This window comes from Syngnathoides biaculeatus, chromosome 4 (assembly GCF_019802595.1).
Source record: "Syngnathoides biaculeatus isolate LvHL_M chromosome 4, ASM1980259v1, whole genome shotgun sequence".
NCBI lineage: Eukaryota > Metazoa > Chordata > Actinopteri > Syngnathiformes > Syngnathidae > Syngnathoides > Syngnathoides biaculeatus.
In genome coordinates, this window is record NC_084643.1 from 24,942,949 (window position 1) to 24,961,666 (window position 18,718).

Genomic DNA, 18,718 nt, shown 5'->3' on the forward strand with positions numbered 1-18,718 from the left:
TTTTGTAAGTGGAGTTACCACTGTATTCAATCTTCATTTTTCAAATTTTACATCGCTATTCGCCAAAATGGCTGGGGGAGGAGGGGTCATTGAAACAAAACTTAATCTTCAATCAAATGCATAATTTTACCAGAGACCAAGAGAATAAAAATCGCGCCATGTTTAAATGTTCATTACTTTACAATGACTTTTTACTGCCTTTTAATCAATGCTTTTGAAAGTATACAGTATGTACATTTTCAGAAATGGTTGTAAAAAATAAATGAAATAAAAGAGAAAAACAAAGTTAACGTAAACCGATTCCTGCAATACTGCCAATGTAGAGTTGTTATAGTTACACACAAAAAAAAGACTGTAGCAGGGAAGTGTCGCTGCGCATCAATATGGAAGTGGAACATTGTATTGCTTAATATACTGTCAATTTTCAAAAAGCGAGTTCAATAACTTACACCTTTTGAGTAAAGTGCTCATAAGTGTATTTTTTTGCCCATGTGTGATTCCATCTTAGTTAATATGTATAATAGTTAGTTGATGGCCCCCATGTGAAGGTGGTTGTGTTGAATAATTAAACTACCAAGAGTAGTACAGTCATTTATTTAACATGGTTTTATGATTGTGTACATTCTGAATGCAAGATGTTGATGCTTTATGACTATAAAAAAAAATTACAAACCTCTTAGTAAATTTTTTATATTCCAATTTCTGAGACAGCTCTCGTACCTAATCTCTTTGGCGCTATTGACCGGAAGCATAGAAATGAAAACATGAAACACTCATCAACACTTGGAATTATTCATAAGCATGATCACAGAAATTACAGAATGAAAAAAAAAAAAATCATCAGTGCTACGAGGGTTTGGATTGTCTTTTTAGGGCAGTGATCCTGTTCCTCACATAGTCCTTGACACCCTTCCAGGAGCGCGTGCCCAGGGCTCGCGGCTCGGCGTCCAGACAGCGCAGGCAGTCGAGCTTCTGCGGTACCTTGTGGCCTCGGATGAAGGACATCATGTGTCTCTCGACGGCGGCAACCTCGCAGTTGCTCCATTTGTGCTTGCTGATTGTGGATTGAACTGAATTTGAAAAAGGTAAAGTGCAATAAAAATGAAGACTATTAAAAAAAACACACTATTAAAACTTTGATCAAAACCAGACAAAATGATTGCGTTGCAACACTGTCTTGTACCTCTGCCGGCCCCTTCCCGGGGTGCTGTGGAATTAGTCAAATGAGTGCCAGGCAATCCAGTCACATATTCACGGTGCTCCCATGATGCAACTGGCCGTGCTCCTCCACACTGTAATGGTGCTGCGTTTAGGCCTAAAAGATCATTATAGATGTTAAATGTGTTTAAAACAAAATTTCCTTGTCCACTCCATTCTGGAACATGAGCTGCTGAACTACAGAAGATTTTGAAAATAGATTTCTATGTGGAAAGCCTTCCCCCATAATTCAATTAAATGTAGAAAGGGTTTAGTCGCTGCCTATGCTAGAAATTTAACTTTTTCAGTTACTGACTAGCTAAACTACTGATGCTAGTTCAACGAATTACACGAAGAGAGCGGAAGAAACACAGCCAAAGGACAATAAACGCTGAATCAATCATGATCGCATCTGATGGACGGTTGTGCCATGGGACTGTGAACAAGAGCCACACAGCCGCAGAAATACTGGAAGTGGCTGTGGAAGAAGTGGGGAAAAAATTAAAAGAATAAAAATCAGAAGGTCAAATGTTCCATGTTCGTCTATGGCCATGGACAATGCTAAAAACATTGCTAATGCTGTGGTGTGGAAGTGGCTGGATGTGACATGCTTCGTGTGTTAACCAGAGAGTGACGTCCATATTATGTGAGGCAACTCTTTGCAAGAGTGAGTGATTAAGTGAGGGTTTTTTTTTTCTGTTAACAGATTGGAGACTTTTTTTTTAAACATTCATATATAATTTGTAGTTCCGAATAATCAGTCATGTTTTTATGAGAACCTTTTTTTGTGTGTAGCAAACTGTGAGTTAGAAATGGTAAGGTTTATCAAATCATAACCTTGGGGTATCGTTACAGCCATAATAAATCTGCAAGTAGTTTGGCATGAGAGACACATTCAGATTGCACCTCACCTTCGGGGTCCATGCCAATGTCTTTCAGTTGCAAACCAATATTCTCCCGTAGGCTCTCCACTTGGTTGTTGGGTCCAAGGATGAGCTCCGCCTCCATGGGGTCCAAGTTGATGACTTGCAGCATGGTCGCGTAGTGCCTGCGGATGCTAACAGACGTCAACACGTCTGGATCCCCGGCGACGCTGTCTTTAACAAACATCTGCACACACTTGGAGCCACGGTAGGCTGAGAGCGTGTGGGGGCGCCCGAACAGGAAGGGGTTACTCGGGGGGACGCCACAAGCCTCTCGGACATCGACCAGTAACTCCAGCGTCGACAGGAAGGCCGGTTTGAGCAGTACTGGGACCATGCGGCCGCAGGTGGCGCGGATCTCCATCCTGTTGAGGACCAGACACATTCTCCTCTCCAACTCACAAACAAATATGTCCAAATTCTCCTGCGGGTTGGGTTCCTTGAGAGATTTCAATGCGGTGAGAGGTATGGTGGACACCTCGCTACTTTGTCTCCTGTTAAACAGAACTACACGAGCCAGAATCACCCTTGCCAGAGCGCCGTATGACTCTGCCGACGGCTCCGCTCGCAATTTCCCCTCGGCGAGTAGGTGGACTTTCTCGACGTGGAAGCTCAGTCTCTTCACATCCTGAACGTCAGGCACCATCTCCCTGGAGCTCCTTTTGGTTTTTCGTAGAGCTGACAAGGCGTTGGAGGAGATCATCTTGTTCCACTGCTTCCTGTAGACAACCATGAAACTCTTAGCCGACTCTGCAAGGTTAGTGTCACCGCGATCTAGTGCCCTCTCCTGGACGATGTGGCACACCTTCTGGAGGGAGTAGCCCAGCTTGATGGCCAGCGAGGGCGTGCTGTATGTGCATCCGCTGGAGTCATAGCCAGCCAGGACATTGACAGCGGCCACCACGTGCGGAAAGTTGTCGGGGAGGAAGAAATCCTCCAGCCTCTTCAGGGGCGTCCTCTTCCAAGCCTCCAGGACCAAACGGGCCATCAGGCGAAGGTTCTGCCGCATGTACTCCTGCCGCTTACCATCGGTGCCGTGCTGTGCCAACATGTCCTCGCCGTAACTCAGCAGGACGGGCTCGCTGATGATGAGGCGTGTCACGTCGTCGTAGATCATCTGTGACAGAATGGCACGGAAGCCGGCGCTTATGCCAAGGTTGCCCATGACCTCTAGGGCACAGCGAGTCTCCACCCGTTCCTGTCCTACCCGCGGTTTGTCGTCCTTCTTCTTCCGTTCCGGGCAGCGCTTCATGTGGCCCGCCAGGTTCTTTTTCATGTACAGGCCTCGGCAGTGCAGACAGTGCAAGAAGTCCTGCGCCTGGCCTGTCGTCAGGGGTCTTTTCCGCGCTGCTAGCTGCCCCTCACCAGTCCTCAGCACTTTCTTGTTGTGTTCAAAGTTACCCTGGTTGATGAGCCGGTTCCACACCTTATAGCGCTCTCTGGAACCTTTGGGGAAGCGGAGCGCGGCAGCCACTTCGTCCTTTTGGCTGTGTTGGCGCTGCAGGTGCTTAGACATCTTGACGAGGGGCTTGGAGCAAAACAAGCAGTAGTTCCGGCGATAAACACGCTTGCAGTTCTTCCGGGGTTGTTTCATGGCACCGACCTTGATGGAAAATGTACAAATTAATAATCATAAGTCATTCTCACATATAGTGCTGTGATAAAGTATTGCCCCCCCAATTTAAATTCTCAATTATGCATAGTTTCCCCAATTTAATGTTGAAGATAATTAAAAAGATCTAAAAAGACAAATATAATCTAAGTGCACATAAAATGCTGTTTTAAAATGGTGATATATTCAGGAAAAAAAACTATCCAAAGTTGGCTGCCCCGGCGTGAAAAGGTTATTACCTGCTTTGTGGTTAATCTCGAATTTTTTTGGGTTAATTTTAAATGATCACACACAATACTGATTACATCCAGACCTGTTCAATCAAGAAATCACTTGAACATAATTTGTCCTGACAAAATCAAGTTGGACCAAAGCTTTAAAAAAAATCCTGCAACAATGACACAATCCAAAGAAATTCTACAACAGTAGAGAACTAAAGTATTTGAAAAGGCGTTTCTAAAGCTTTGGGATTTCAATGAACCATAGGGAGAGCCATAATCCTCATATGGAGAAATCATGGAACACCGGTGAACCTTCCCAGGATTGGCCAGCCTAATAGAACAGTGAGGTTCTTATTCAGGAGGCCACAAATGAACTCTGAACAACTTCTAAAGAACTCCAGGCCCAACTTGCTTTGGTCACTATTCACGACAACAATAAGGAAGAGAGTAGACAAAAATGGTATCCGTGGCAGACTTCCAAGCCAAAAACCACGGCTGATATTACTTATGCAAAATAAACTAACAAATAACATATATATTTATATATATATTATATATATAAAATGATATTTGTTTAGTGGCACACAGATTTTTCTGATGCAAAATATGTGCTTTGAATCAATAAAACGGGAAACACAGGGAGCATGTAAGTAATCTTTGAACAACCACTGTGTGCACAACCTTTGATGTATGTTATTGTTTCTTCACGCAAGAATATCATCTTTGCACATATTTAGGTCTCACATATTTTAGTTATTTTAACTTGAACACACCTTCACGTTCTTCAGCCGGCTCCATTCTGTCTTAGCTTCTCGCGCCTCGATGGGAAGGGACTCCAGGACTGGCTTTTTATTGCTTAGGGACATCCTGTGGTCTGGACTGCGACGGAATCTGCCTGAGGGGGAGATCTCATCGTCTCCAAAGTCTGACAGATCATCAGAAATGTCACCCTCGTCATTTGGTGAGAAAGAACGATCGCCTTCTTCCGATGACTTCTCAAATTGTTTTTCCTGGAGCAAGATGACAAGTTTTCATATTACTGTCTTAAATTATCTGTAGCTTATTTCATCTCTCTCCAATGAAATGTCATTTGTTTCAGTACACCATAAAATACCAACAAAAAAAAAAAAAACTGTACTCTACAGTGTTGCAATTTACCCAAATACACAATAATAATAATATGCCATCATCACCACCTTACACTCCGCCCTCCTACACCTGGACTCTAAGGTCTCATATGTCAGAATGCTCTTCATACAATTCACCTCAAAATTCAATATTATTATGCCTCAATAATTGATTAATAAACTGCATCGTCTGGGGCTCAACACTTCAATGTGTAACTAGCTGATGGACTTTCCGACAGTGAGATTGCAGGTAGCACAGGTGGGCAACAACACATCCAAGACCATTACCCTGAACACGGGGGGATCCTCAAGGATGTGTGTTGAGCCTCCTTCCTCTTCACCCTGGTGACCAACAACTGCACACCAATACATAGCTCCAACCACTTCATCAAGTTTGGAGACGACAGCGGTCATGGGTCTCATCAGGAACGGGGACGAGACAGGCTACAGGAGTGAGGTGAGCCGTGTGGTCGGGTGGTGGATTGACAACAATCTCTCCCCAAGCGTACTATTTATCACCACCACACTGCTTTTTCATGCCACCTGGCCAGATGGAGTTAGACAACATATGGGAGGTAGGCTTGCTCAACTGCGGTCAAAGATCTGAGCAGAGCCACCCCAGCAATCTAGTCTCAATTTATCATACTGAAACCATTCCCAAAGCCTTGATACTTAATGATGAGCTGCGCAAAGCCCTTTTATTAAAAATTTAAAAATAAACACCAAAAACATAACTTTAAGTCTGTGATGCTAAATGATGGGATTTTTGCGTAATTGTACGTTTGTGCCAATAAATGAGTTAAATAATCCACCGTTTAAAGTGCTGTGACTACTGCAACATCCGTGCCAGTTTCATTGTCCCATTTATGGCATTTTGCATCACGTGTTAGTTAAGTTAGTGGACTTGCAGCAACGTTAGGTTATCTTTTCCTTTCGGCTTGTCCCATTAGGGATCGCGACATCAAGTCATGTTTTTCCATCTAAGCCTAACTCGTGCATCCTCCTCTCTAACACCCACTGTCCTCATGTCCTCCCACACCACATCCATCAACCTTTTCTTTGGTCTTCCTCTCGCTCTTTTGCCTGCCAGCTCCATTCTCAGCACCCTTCTACCAATGTACACACTCTCTCGCCTCTGGACATGTCCAAACCATCGAAGTCTGCTCTCTCTAACCTTGTCTCCAAAACATCCCACTTTGGGTGTCCCTCTCATGAGCTCATTTCTAAGCCAATCCAACCTGTTCACTCATAGCGAGAACCTCAGCATCTTCATTTCTGCTACCGCCAGTTCTGCTTCCTGTTGTTACAGCAACGCAGCAACATTAGGTGGTTTGGTTAAATACACCACTCTTTGTTTTATGGTTTGTTTTACAGCAAACTTTAACTGGGAGTGGCAATGAACAACTTGAAGCAATAATTTTTCAGTATCTGCCAAACTGCTAATTGTGATGTTTGCTGACACCATAGCTTGTGTTCTTAAAAATATTTGTTTGAAACTAAAGATGAAAAAAATCTGTGGAGTGACTGCTTGTATCTTCAAAAAAAGTTCATAAGTTGGGTGGGTCACTGAGGTATCACTGTACAGTTGTCTTCTTGTATTTTTTTTCCTTTTAGTGATAGTACCTAGAATTGCGATCATTTTGGTTATTAAAATCCCAGGTATAAAATGTTCATATTGTTTCATTTCTGTATGAATGCAATCGCTTTAACATAACATGCCTTCTTTGAGATTAAATGCCGATAATGTATACTGTATACTGTAAAATTAATAAAGCATCGTATTAACTATGGCACCATTGTAAAATTCTTGCTGTGACTCTGCCAGTGTAGATCACTGAGGCAGCCAAAATGTTAGAAACACATTTCAAATTGACGTAGCAGTATAATAACAACAAACGCTATAAATGTCATCTTACATGTTCAGATTCTGCTGCATGCTCTGGACACGCAGAGTCGTCTGTCAAGTCATCATCGTCGTCTTCATGATCCTCGTCGTAGGATGGCTGTGGCGGCTGCGGTGGCGGTGATGCCTGTTGCGGCGGTGACGGTGGTGACGGCTGTGGCGGCGGTGACAGCTGTGGCGGCGGTGACAGCTGTGGCGGAGGTGAGGGCTCTGGTGGCGAAGAACGGCCGTCGGACAACGCGTACCACTGCGGCTACAACAAGAGAAAGGACAGCTTTGAATGTTGGCGTGAAATCAGAAAGTGCACATATTGGATGGACGACCTACCTCAACTTTGTGTGGCGTCTCGCTTTGAAGTGGCGGCGACTCGTCCATGGATGGAGGAGACTGAACAAATGCAGAGGCAAAAGTTTCAGACCATCCTACAACTAGTCTCTCAAACTCACAGGCTGGTGGGGGACAATTGACGCCCGCGGGATGATATTTTGCGGCCCCATACTTCTACATCAAAGTATTGTGTTGGTGTAACCCGCTCGTTTGATTGCCGAGTCGTACCCCTGGGCAATTTTTAAAATTATTTATGAGCTACCAAAGTTCAGGCTGATGAAAGCTTTCGGCAGTGTCGTCTACAATGTATCCAAACTGAATTAGCAGCGTAAGTCACTTGATTGAAACGTGATTAGATGAAACGTGACACAAAGTGTATGGAAAATATATCCAGTAATGTCTTTCTCAAACACTGGCGTGAAGACAAATATTGGCAACGAGCACAGCCAATTTCTGAAAAAGCATGAGACGGTATGTTTTCAACACAGTACAGTACAGAGTATAGGACCACACCAACGTGTCATACGTACAGACAACGAAGTGGTGCTAGAGAAAAACAACGTCAGACGTCATTACTCAATTTGAAATGCTGCAGAGAAAGAGAAATACTATGAAAATGAGCAGGAGAACCGGTTCACCAATCTTGTTCATGTTTTGAAGAAACTTTAATATTCCAACTTGTTATTAATAAAGACTGGAAGAAGATTGGATTGTGGAATACTTGATGTGACCCAGACTATCTCCAAGCGGCAACTGGACAAATTGAGTTTGAGACTCCTGTAATCTACATTATGTGTATGTGCATTACACAGTAGTCAAGTTTACTTGCCTGAACTGCCGAGTGAGGTGACTTCACGGCCACACCATCCTCTGGAGGCAGTGAGTCCAACTAGATGGAATTGACAGAACTCGGGAAAATTAGCCAAATTTTCCAAGTCTTTTAAATGAGACACATGATCATAAAAATTGAATTTCAAAAAAATCAGACCCGTTGCAAAACACAAATACCCCCGACCTAGATTCCAAACAAATTTAATGAGTACTCACCTGAGTGGCCGGGAGGTGCACGTTCACACCAACATCATCCTCTGGAGGCAGCGATTCCAGCTGGAGGTGAGGCACACCAGTCAGGAAAATAAAACAATTTTTTTAAGTAGCGATGTCCCAATCCAATCATGTGATCAAGAATTGGGTCAATCACATGATTTTAGTCTGAGCAACAACAACTCGGGACAGAGCACCTTTTGTTTGAAGTGACACCCTTGTCAATTAATCTAAAGCATTGGAATATGTGAGCGGTGGGTGTTTTCCTTTGCTCAGGTGTTGCCTTTTGGATTAGATAGTGCTTGTTTATGGCTTTGGGTTTCACCTGTGTATACGTATTTGCTGTTGAGCAAACACAGACCAGAGAGCTGTCTATGGGCGAAAAGCAAACAATTTATCAGCTAAGAGATGAGGTGGGGGCAATGTTCCCTCTAATTTTTGACTTATCTGAGCAAACACGCTAAGCCCGTGAGCGCTCCCTTTGACCACTGTGAGCAACATCAGGCGTATGCACCTTGGTCAGATCGACGTTATCCATTGAAGTTACATGCCTCATTAAAAGATTCAGATTACAGCATTAACATTACCATCAGAAAATTTTTAGAACAATTTTGTGTTTTGGCAAACTTGCAATGAAAATGTCAACAAACAAAAAAATACATTGCTCACCAAACCAAGCCAACTATGAACTGTAAATTTTAAATGTCGCCTGCAACTTTGTTTCATTTATTTATTTTTAACCCACAATGATATCCCCGTCTGTTTTTCTTGCTGTAAAACTGAATTATTGCTTGCAGGATATCTTTAGCAATGTATGTTGAAAGCTGAATGATGCTCCCAAACAATTTTAAGGTCAATGTTATATTGCCTCCTATATTTAAAATACAGAATTAGCTTTTTATGCACTGTATTGTCTGTGCTTTCATCCTCTATCAGGCCACGCCAAGGTGGAATTTTAACATTATACACCATCTCATCCTGTACTCTCTACTTTGGCTTCAGACCAGACCTTTTTAACTCATCCAGTTTCACCACTTTTTCTTCATTATTATTATTATTAACATACTCTGACATTCATTAAAGCAACAGCATTTCTTTTTTGTTTTACTTTTGCCATTATTATCTAGAGTAAACATAAGCAGCATGTCTAACTTTGTCATTGTTCTACGTTGAAACCGCAACACGATCACTTTAGCACTTTTTGCTTGAGTTTTTATGGCTCCCCAGCCCCTCAATAAACGTAATTAATTAGCAACTATTAACACACACACACCCACACACATTCAGTCACTGTGATTTGACAGGCGCGTATGCGCTCGCGCAACCATCGTATTCGCAAATCTCCAGTCGAGTACGAAAAATCACGCGAGTAAAATTTGTTACAAGTAGAAATACATAGATATTGAAAGACGTCGCTTATTTTGTGTAGTATTGGCCAATGTTCCCTCTAAGCTGCGCCACTGCGCAATAGCGCACTTGTCACACACAATCAGTGCACATGAAAACCGATCCAGCGCAGTGAACCACAGCCTGAGGTTTTTTGTTTTTACACACGGAAGCACACGGTCTCCAACGAGCTGCTGCTCATCCTACTTCTGCTTCCTAGTTTACCTGACACCGCCCCCTTCGCTCTTAAAGGGGTACACTCATAATTACAAACAGAACACACACCCACGACTTTATATCTGTGGGCATGACTGACCACACCCCTACATTTTTCAAATGTGAGTGACTGCACATTACTGACCAGTTTGTCCAACTCTGACAGCTGTTTGAGTAAAAGTGAACGCTGGTGTAAAACCATGGAACGTTTTGTCACAGCCTGGAAAAAAAATAGAAGCAATCAGTTTTTAAGACTGAATTGTGCAATTCAAATGATCTCCAATACAGGAGCTGCAGTAATAATAGCATTACGTATGTGGTAATCCCATTCTCCTCACCGGTGTCGGAATGAAGCCGCCTGTGTTGGGATGAGAAGAGTCATTATAAGCTGCAATGAAAAAGATGAATAAAGTTGGTTGACGTTGAAGTTTTTCTTATTGTTAAAAAAAAAAATAGAATCCCCTGAAAGAAATTATGTAAAGGTACATCAATCTGTCCCTGGAGTCAAAACTGTCACCATCATCAAATCGTTGTGTCCTTTAAATAACATTAACGGACACTCTCACTCTAAAGTGTCTAAATAGGAGTTACTACTACTGCTGCTTAATAAAAGTACAAGTAAAACAACTGGCCCTTTCAAGACCTCTGCTTGGAGAGCAACACCTAGCGGCATTTTAGAGTGGCATCTTGCAAAACAAGTTTAATTCATTGCCAGACTACCCTCCTAACTGGAAAAAACTCATCTCAAATGTGTTAAAAAAATACATTCTCTATTCCGTACTTTATTGAAAAAAATCATATAGTAATGACACAAATGGAATTAAAGTTTTTGCCAGTTTTTGCTTCAATGCTGTGGACATTGTGCTGTTCCTTCTGGTGTGCACACCTTGGCCACTTGGGGGCAGCATATTACAGCCACACAGATATACAGTGGTGCCCTGAGTTATGAGTTTACCTCTTTCAGTTGAATGTTTAAGGTTTTTTTTTGCAGAACTTGCATGTTCTCTAAGAAGGGGAACAGCAAAATTAACAACAGGATCCATGAACGGATCTATCACTAACAGCATATGCATTTCTGTCACTCCCCCGTCTATGTGTTACATTTCCCTTTTTGTGAGCATTGTATTAGCAATGCTAGTGGCAACAATATTGTCAGAAGGAAAATACAAAAATAGAAACAAATAAATACCATTGGAGTGTGATGAGTCAATCCACTGAGCCACCACAGGGAGCGTCGATGGGGTTTGGTTGTGAGCAGCAGACATTTCATAGATGCTCTGGAAAGAACACGGTGATGATGGCGACTGAAAAGGGGGCCTGTGGGGGGACCGAGGGGAGCATGGGGTCGGAGTGCAAGAGAGCGGCGCACAGGAGGGTGGTGCGCATGGGGGTGCCAGTTGGGCTTGATGGACCCCCTGCAGCGGTCCGAGCTTTCCTCGGGCATCTGCCGGCTGCGGGGGGTCAAAAGGGGCGCTGGCAAACAGCGAGGCGGGCGACACATGACTGTGGATGTGCGACATGGACGCCAGCGTGCGCAGGAAACTGTCACCCGCTCCCTGCTGGTGGCCGTATAGTGCCGATGGGTCCCGGCAGGAGAGGGAGTTGAGGAGGGGGGCCTGTGTGGAGGCCACAGACCAGCCCGTCTGGCCTGCCCATCCCTGACTCTTATTCACTGTCAGTTGGTCCATACCCCCACTTCCTCCTTGCTCCCTAGGAGACCAAACATAAATGACAACATTCAATCACCAGGGCGGACATGTATGCAATTGAGGGGAAAATAAAATAATTTGTTTCACAAAAATTGATTTCCCATTTTATTGGCCATTCTCCTTTCGTTCTCGAAAACAAAAAGGACAAAGGCATTCTTTTAAAACAACTTGCATACCTCTGCAAAAAGTATTTGCAGCTTCAAAGCGCATACCTCGGGTTAACATTTTAGACATAGAATATCACTGCTTTATCGACAAATAAGCAACATGTCTCCTTTCATACACACAATAACATCAGTTTTGATTCCACCCACATTGTTTGTTTCTTAGCAAAAATTAAAGTCACTAAATGTCATGGCCAAATGGTCAAGTTGCCAACATAGACTGGAGAATGTAGTAGCTTGCTCCCCTCTTTTATGCCAATGCGGTATAGTGAACTATGTATTGGTCTTCCATTAGATGGCAGTAAGTACATAGAGCAATTAATATATCTAGTTTTTGTGACATTTTTGTTTGTTGGTGTGCTGTGAGATTTTTCAACTGTAAACCATGTCTCAGCTCTGAATAGATTGGAATTTGTTGCTTTGGTTGTATCAAGTGTTCAACACAACGGCAATATGTTTACACACAACCATGAGCGCTAGCACTAGCTTGCTAGACTACATAACATTTTGTTGTTTTCTTGCGAGTTGTATCGTATTATAAGGATGTGAAAATACCTCAAGCAATCCTTACACATACGTCCTCTGTCCTGAGCATTGGTGACCACCAATATTATGTTTTTTTTCCCCCCATTTTCTTCTTATAGTACCCGGCGTGATCCACTCGTGTTGTCATCATCATGGTAACGACAGTATCCGGTCGCATTAGTGTTAAATAGATACTCTCCAATGAAACGGGATGTGGTCGTATTGAAATACAAGCCTTTACTGCAGTAATCTGACATAACTCAATTGTGAAAGAGTAAATTTGTCTTTGTGGTCTGATCTGTGCCTTTACGTGTCATCTCTATCAGCCGTCTCAGCTGTCCCACAGCACCAACATCGGGGTTTTTTTTAATAACTTTATTGGCCATCTGATATTTACAGGACTACATCAAAAGACATCAAAAAACGGCAACGTGGAGTAAATATCGTTCTCTGAGTCATTGATTGGATCAGCGAAATATGACATCAAAAACGATTAGCAAAGAAATGTCAATTTTCGGCTAATCCAATCAGTCCGATAAAATTGATGTTAAGTTTACCCAAAACAACTGAAAGACAAGGACGCTGCACGTTCACTCCACACAACATTAGCCCACCAGGCCTGAGCACAGTGGGTTTCAAACTAGGGAGCATGCCCTTTGGAGGCAAGGAGGGGCAGAGGGCTACCATGAACACTTTTCATTAAGTTCCACCCAAAAGATGGAGCTAATTTTACTACCGAGCACACAAGCCATCACAGGCCACTGAAATGATCCCTCCTTCCATCCATATTCTGAGGAGATTATACTCACAAGGGTCACGGAAGTGCTACAGCCAATTCCAACTATCATCAGGGAGGATGCAAACTCCACACAGGCGGGGCCATGATTTGAACTCTGATCCTCAGAACTGTGAGGCCAACTCGCTAACAAGAGTAAAGTTTTTATTTTTGTTTATTCTTGGTGGCTTGATAGACTCATCACTTAAATGGATCTCCGTCTTATATTATTTTCGGGGTGAGCTTTTTAATCAAACACTGTTATTGACAGCACACGCTTTGTCGTTAATAAATGAATAACCCTAATTAAAATCGGCAGAGAAATGCGCAAGTTACGGTTTATTTCTGTGTCCATACGTTGCCTTCGTTTTGGATACCGCTGGTCCCCCCACGCACATTTTTTTTTTTTAAATCTTGGAGGATTTTCCCTTTTTTGGTATTATCCGTGATTGCAACATTTTTATGTTGGTGCAGTTTTGTTTTATGTGCATGTGTTTTTGTGTCGTGTCAATCCTGCGTTTGCAGCACATTTGCCCTTGGCGAAGGTAATAGAACCACCAAAAATAAGACTTCAACCGGAGTGTACAGCCAAAAGAATGATGTGCTGTGAGTTGTTTGTGCTTGTGCTTGATATCAATAAAGGAAGATTCGAATTTACCTTGTGATTGTTCCCGATAAAGTGACATTTAAAATGTGATTCCCGTTTCACTTGCCTCAGTCCGCCGAACGTGTGTAATTAAATGACAATCGAACATATACAAACACAAGTTTATTTGAGATTTGGAAACCCTGTTGCAGTGTCTGGCTTCTTTGTATTGGTTAGCTTGTTAGCTCGGCCAGGCTAACGTGGTCTGGCGCTGTCCACTTCCCTTACAACTCGACAATTAGTTAACGTATGGTAGACTAACTACTAACACATTTGAAGCTAATGAATACATTTTGTAAAAGAAGCAAAATACCTGTAAAAGGCACCGGAAGAAGCGGTCGTACAGCCTCCGGGCCTCGCGTTAAATGACCCGGAAAATAATGTGAACACTTCCGGTGTGCGTTCAGGTTGAAAAATATATATATATTTTTTAAATTTTGGACCCCAAAACAATTCAACATCATATTATAACGTCATAAATTTCATACTTTAACATGATATTGTTCATGTTACAGTGTGATAAATTAACCAATGTGAAAACTTTTACGGATAAATTTTGATATTAGACTTTTCAAGCTTTATGTTTTCAATTTAAGGTTTGATGGGTTTAATTGGGTTTAAATTAGAGTTTCAAGCCTTTTTTATTTCAGGATTTAAGCATTGATTAAAGTTTCAAACGAGTTGTTGGGGTTTTCAATTCAGGTTTTCGGACAGGGTTAGCGTCATCTAATTCTTGTCGGATGTTTTCTCTTGTGTGAAAGGCAAAGGTGGATACATGTCTTTGTGAAAAATGCAGATGATTATACCCACACACCAAAAAAAAAAAAAATAGATTGGGGAGGCCATTCTTCACTGGCCTCTTCTACAGAAGAGTTCTTGTTCTCAAACGCTAAATTATTAATCCGATGTTCACACTTGACCTGCTGCTCAAACTCTGGCTTGGTGCAACCACATAAATGAAAACTCCAGTGCAGACGTCACCTACAAACGGCACATCTATAAAGCGTTGTTATGTTAACGCTATTGGATTTGGTGTTTACATTTGTAAAAATATCAAACAGTATGGGTGTCGGTGTGGAAAAATTGTCAAACTTGTAACTGCCCAAAAGGGGTAGCGAACTGTATGCACCCTAAGAAGTGATTTACGGGGAGAGCAATGTGTCAAAATTATTTGCACGTGTTTTGCAAATCCACAAATTATTTGTATGTTTTTCAGAAATTCAGAAATGTAAATATTTACATATAGATGTATAAATGTCCCCTAGGTGGCAGGGTTGCTCTTTCTGTTGATTGCAAGTTATCCATCCATCCATTTTATGAACCGCTTATCCCCATGAGGGTCGCGAGAGTGCTGGAGCCTACCCCGGGTGTCATCGGTTGGGAGGAAGCGTACATTTGGTAGATTCGAACCCCGGTCCTCAGAACTGTGAGGCTAATAGCTGCTCCACTGTTCCACCTATTCCACGTTTTAAGTTGCTAAAAGAAATTGGGGGGCAAATGTGATTAAACCAAAACTTTTTGAGGCATTGATTCTAAAAACGTTTTGCGGTCTACTAATAATAAGCATACCTGCCACAATTCATGTTGCTGAAGGAAACTGACTTTGGGGACTGACTTGTAAATTAACGTATTTTTGGTTTGGTTTAAATCTTGGCAGCGCGAGTGAGTTTTTAACAATGGAAAAGCCATCAATATGGCGACGTAACAACAAATTCAAGATTGCCCTAAAAATTATAACAATAAGTTGCCATGAAAAGCAAATATCAACAAACCAAGCAGTCAGCAAAGGCTGCAAGACACCCCCCGTGACAAGCATATAATGAGCCTGTGTGAGCATCTCGCACCATTTCATTGTGCCTTTATCTCCTTTCACTCAGCTGCCAGTGGTAAAAAGAAAAAGAAGAAGTAAAAGGGGATGCCGGTTTGGAGCAAATTACCCACTCTTATTTCGCAACAGCACCGCCCTTGCCATTGCGCCGCAGGGGGCCGAGCCAGCACCAAATTGTTTAGAGGGGGGTAAGGGGGAGGCATACGAGCTGTGCCAACGTGTTGTCAAAGGCTGACAAGCAGGAAGTAGAATCAGAAATTGTTCAAGTAAAGAGGGAAATGGGAAGAAAGGGTGCGGGGGGGGGCCGGAGCGTCTCCCAGGGGTCCCAGGGTGAGTCCTCCCCGCCGCCACCGCCTGCGGAGGAGCTCGACAAGGAAGGGTCGCTTTTTATTTTGAAATGAAAACCTTCACGGCGGCCTGGATTGAAACGTCGCAAAAGGGGTTTTGTTTCATGTATGGGAGGCGAGGGAAGGGTGCATAATTTAGATTTTTAACCCGAAGCATCACTTTCGGGGAGGTGGCGGGGGTGCATAACATAGATATTTAGTACAATCACTTCGAGCACAATGAGGAACACATCAAATGCCACTTATTCACGTTCATATTATTACAGTGAAGGTAAAAAGTCTACACATCCGTTCAAACGCCATTTTTTGTGTTTTTAAAAATGAGACCAATATAAATCATTTTAGGCCGCACGGTGGAGCAGCTGGTAAAGCGTTGGCCTCACAGTTCTCAGAACCCAAATTCGATTCTGGCCCCAACAGTGAGGAGTTTGCATGTGCTCCCCGTGCCTATGTGGGATTCAGCCCAAAAACATGCAACATTAAAGGGGAAATCCAGTGCTTTGTTGATCGGGAAGACAGAGGAAAATTCCACACAGATTTTAACCTTTGGCTGTAAATCATGCCGCCGAGTGGCGGATCCGTGAGCTGAGCCCCGCCGAGCGGCGAAGCTGTGCGCTCGCTCCCTCGGCTGTAAATAATGGTGAATATTCAGATGGTTCTTTGAGCGGAATGACGCAGAATCTGGCGAGCTCGCTCCCCGGCCGAGCGAGCTCACGGCTACGCTGCGCTGTATGGAAGTATTCCTCCGTCTTCCCAATCAACCGATACTATTTCTTCATCAGATGAGGATAAATCCGAGAAATAAGCGCCGGGCATAATGGTGTCCCATGTAATCCTGCGTTTGGAACAGCACGTAACACGTCACATATTCCCACATAGGTCATGTGACTTGCGAAAATAGCAGCGCCCCTGAAAATTTGTAATTGTCGATAAAAATCTTCTCAAAACACTATTAAATGAGAGAGGATTTAACATCACATTGTCAAGATAGAGTATATATTACATGACCAATTGGATACATTGTTAATGCAAACCACTGGATTCCCCCTTTAATTGGACACTCTAAATTGTCCCTAGGTGTGATTGTGAGAACGGCTGTTTGTCTCCATGTGCCCTGTGATTGGCTGGCAACCAGTTCAGGCTGTGCTCTGCCTCCTGCCTGTAGACAGCTGGGATAGGCTCCAGCACTCCCCGCGACTCTCGTGAGGATAAGCAGAAAAGAAAATGGATGAATAAATTATTTCAAAACTTCTTCCGAGATGTAGGTGAACTGGAACCTGTCCAACTGAACTGAAATCACACAAACGGGTTTTGGTGGTCATTTCAACGCTACTACTCCGATCTGTTGACTCATGTATGTCTTCGGTGAACTATGTAAATGGGAAAAAATATAAGATAAGCAAGGAAGCTGGTGTAAACAAGTTGTGTGCAAAACCATGAATAAAACTCTCCATGGTAACGCCACTGTAACTCAAAGGAAAATGTTTCTCTGCTAGTATCAAGCCTGGTCGCTGTCACGGCTCCGAGAGCCACAACCCCACCAGGATTAGTGCGTTCATCAGCTCCGCACACAACACTGTAAAAGTGCTATTCACTTTCGGCTGCACTATCGTTTAACTTTCATAATAAGGTGGGGGCCACAAAATATCATCTGCAAATGGCCCGCGGGCCGCCAGTTTGAGGCCATTGCTCTAGAGCCTGCTGACATCTCTTTAGCTTTTGGAGTCTCCAAAACACCGGGATGTCAACAGCAGCAGAAAGTTTTGTGGCTAACATTTTTTACACCTCGAGTAAAATTTGTGAAGCAGTATGGTGGGCGACTGGTTAGTACATTCCCCTTACAGTTCTGAGGACTAGGATTCAATCTCGGACCCGCCTGTGGAGTTTGCATGTTCTCCCCATGCCTGCGTGGGTTTCCTCCAGGCACTCCGGTTTCCTCCCACATCCCAAAAACATGCAACATTAACTGGAGACTCTAAATTGCCCATAGGTTTGATTGCAAGTGCGACTGTTGTCTGCATGTGCCCCGCGATTGGCTGGTGACCGTTTTAGGGTGTACCCCGCCTCTTGCCAAAGAGAGCTGGGATAGGCTCCACCACTCCCGCGACCCTGGTCAGGATAGGCGGGTAAGAAAATGTATGGATGAATGAATCAAATTTGTGAGTTCATTAAGATGAGCTCATCATTATTTCAATACAGTACCACACTCGATCCACTTTTTGCAACGTTTAGTTGTGTGGCATGAGATTTTTTTTTGTGCAAATTACATTTCTGGCTGGGAAACCTGACCAAGTGTGACAAATTAGTTCCATTAAGATATGTCAGAAAAATGTATATTTCTTGGGTAGGATATCATTTTTTCTCAAAATAACAATAAAAGATGAAGTGACAGGTAATCAACAAGCCTGTATGTTTTTGTGTGTGTGTGTGTGTGTGTGTGTGTGGTGTGTGTGTGTGTGTGTGTGTGTCTTTTTCTCGTTTTGTTCTGACACTAACTTATTTATGATGCGAGGGACTCGCCCCACCAGACTGGAAGAGGAAGAAGAGGGTGCGTGTGTGTGTGTGTGTGTGTGTGTGTGTGTGTGTGTGTGTGTGTGTGTGTGTGTATCAGTGTTTGACGACTCAAAACATGTTAAAAACTGAATATCCTCTTGGGGGGCAGGAGGGAAAAAACAGATCTGATGTGACAGAAATGAAAGAGGAGGTAGAACGGAGGAGAGAGATGGTGGGAGTTGGGGGCTGGGGGAGGGGGGTCTTTCCCTGCGGCG

At 43.1% G+C, this 18,718-nt stretch overlaps 1 protein-coding gene across 1 annotated transcript; it reads right to left on the reverse strand.

Moving 5' to 3' along the window:
- Window positions 1–578: 578 nt before the first annotated feature.
- LOC133499772 (uncharacterized) lies at window positions 579–14,156 on the reverse strand. The gene is made up of 13 exons (XM_061818103.1): window positions 14,089–14,156; window positions 11,146–11,666; window positions 10,295–10,344; window positions 10,102–10,176; window positions 8,358–8,417; window positions 8,140–8,199; window positions 7,311–7,370; window positions 6,997–7,236; window positions 4,727–4,963; window positions 3,328–3,723; window positions 2,109–3,237; window positions 1,184–1,315; window positions 579–1,070 (listed from the first exon to the last, which is right to left on the reverse strand). Exons 2-13 carry the CDS (start codon window positions 11,642–11,644, stop codon window positions 847–849), a joined length of 3,162 nt encoding a protein of 1,053 aa, XP_061674087.1. The 5' UTR covers window positions 11,645–11,666; window positions 14,089–14,156; the 3' UTR covers window positions 579–846.
- Between the last annotated feature and the right edge of the window lie 4,562 nt (window positions 14,157–18,718).

Excerpts from the sequence above, each read along its gene's own strand:
- LOC133499772 (XM_061818103.1), bottom strand. The coding sequence starts at position 11,644 with ATGGACCAACTGACAGTGAATAAGAGTCAGGGATGGGCAGGCCAGACG. Across the intron at positions 7,371-8,139 it reads CACCTCACTCGGCAGTTCAG|TCTCCTCCATCCATGGACGA; the intron begins GCAAGTAAACTT and ends GCATTTGTTCAG. Across the intron at positions 1,071-1,183 it reads CCGGGAAGGGGCCGGCAGAG|TTCAATCCACAATCAGCAAG; the intron begins GTACAAGACAGT and ends TTTCAAATTCAG.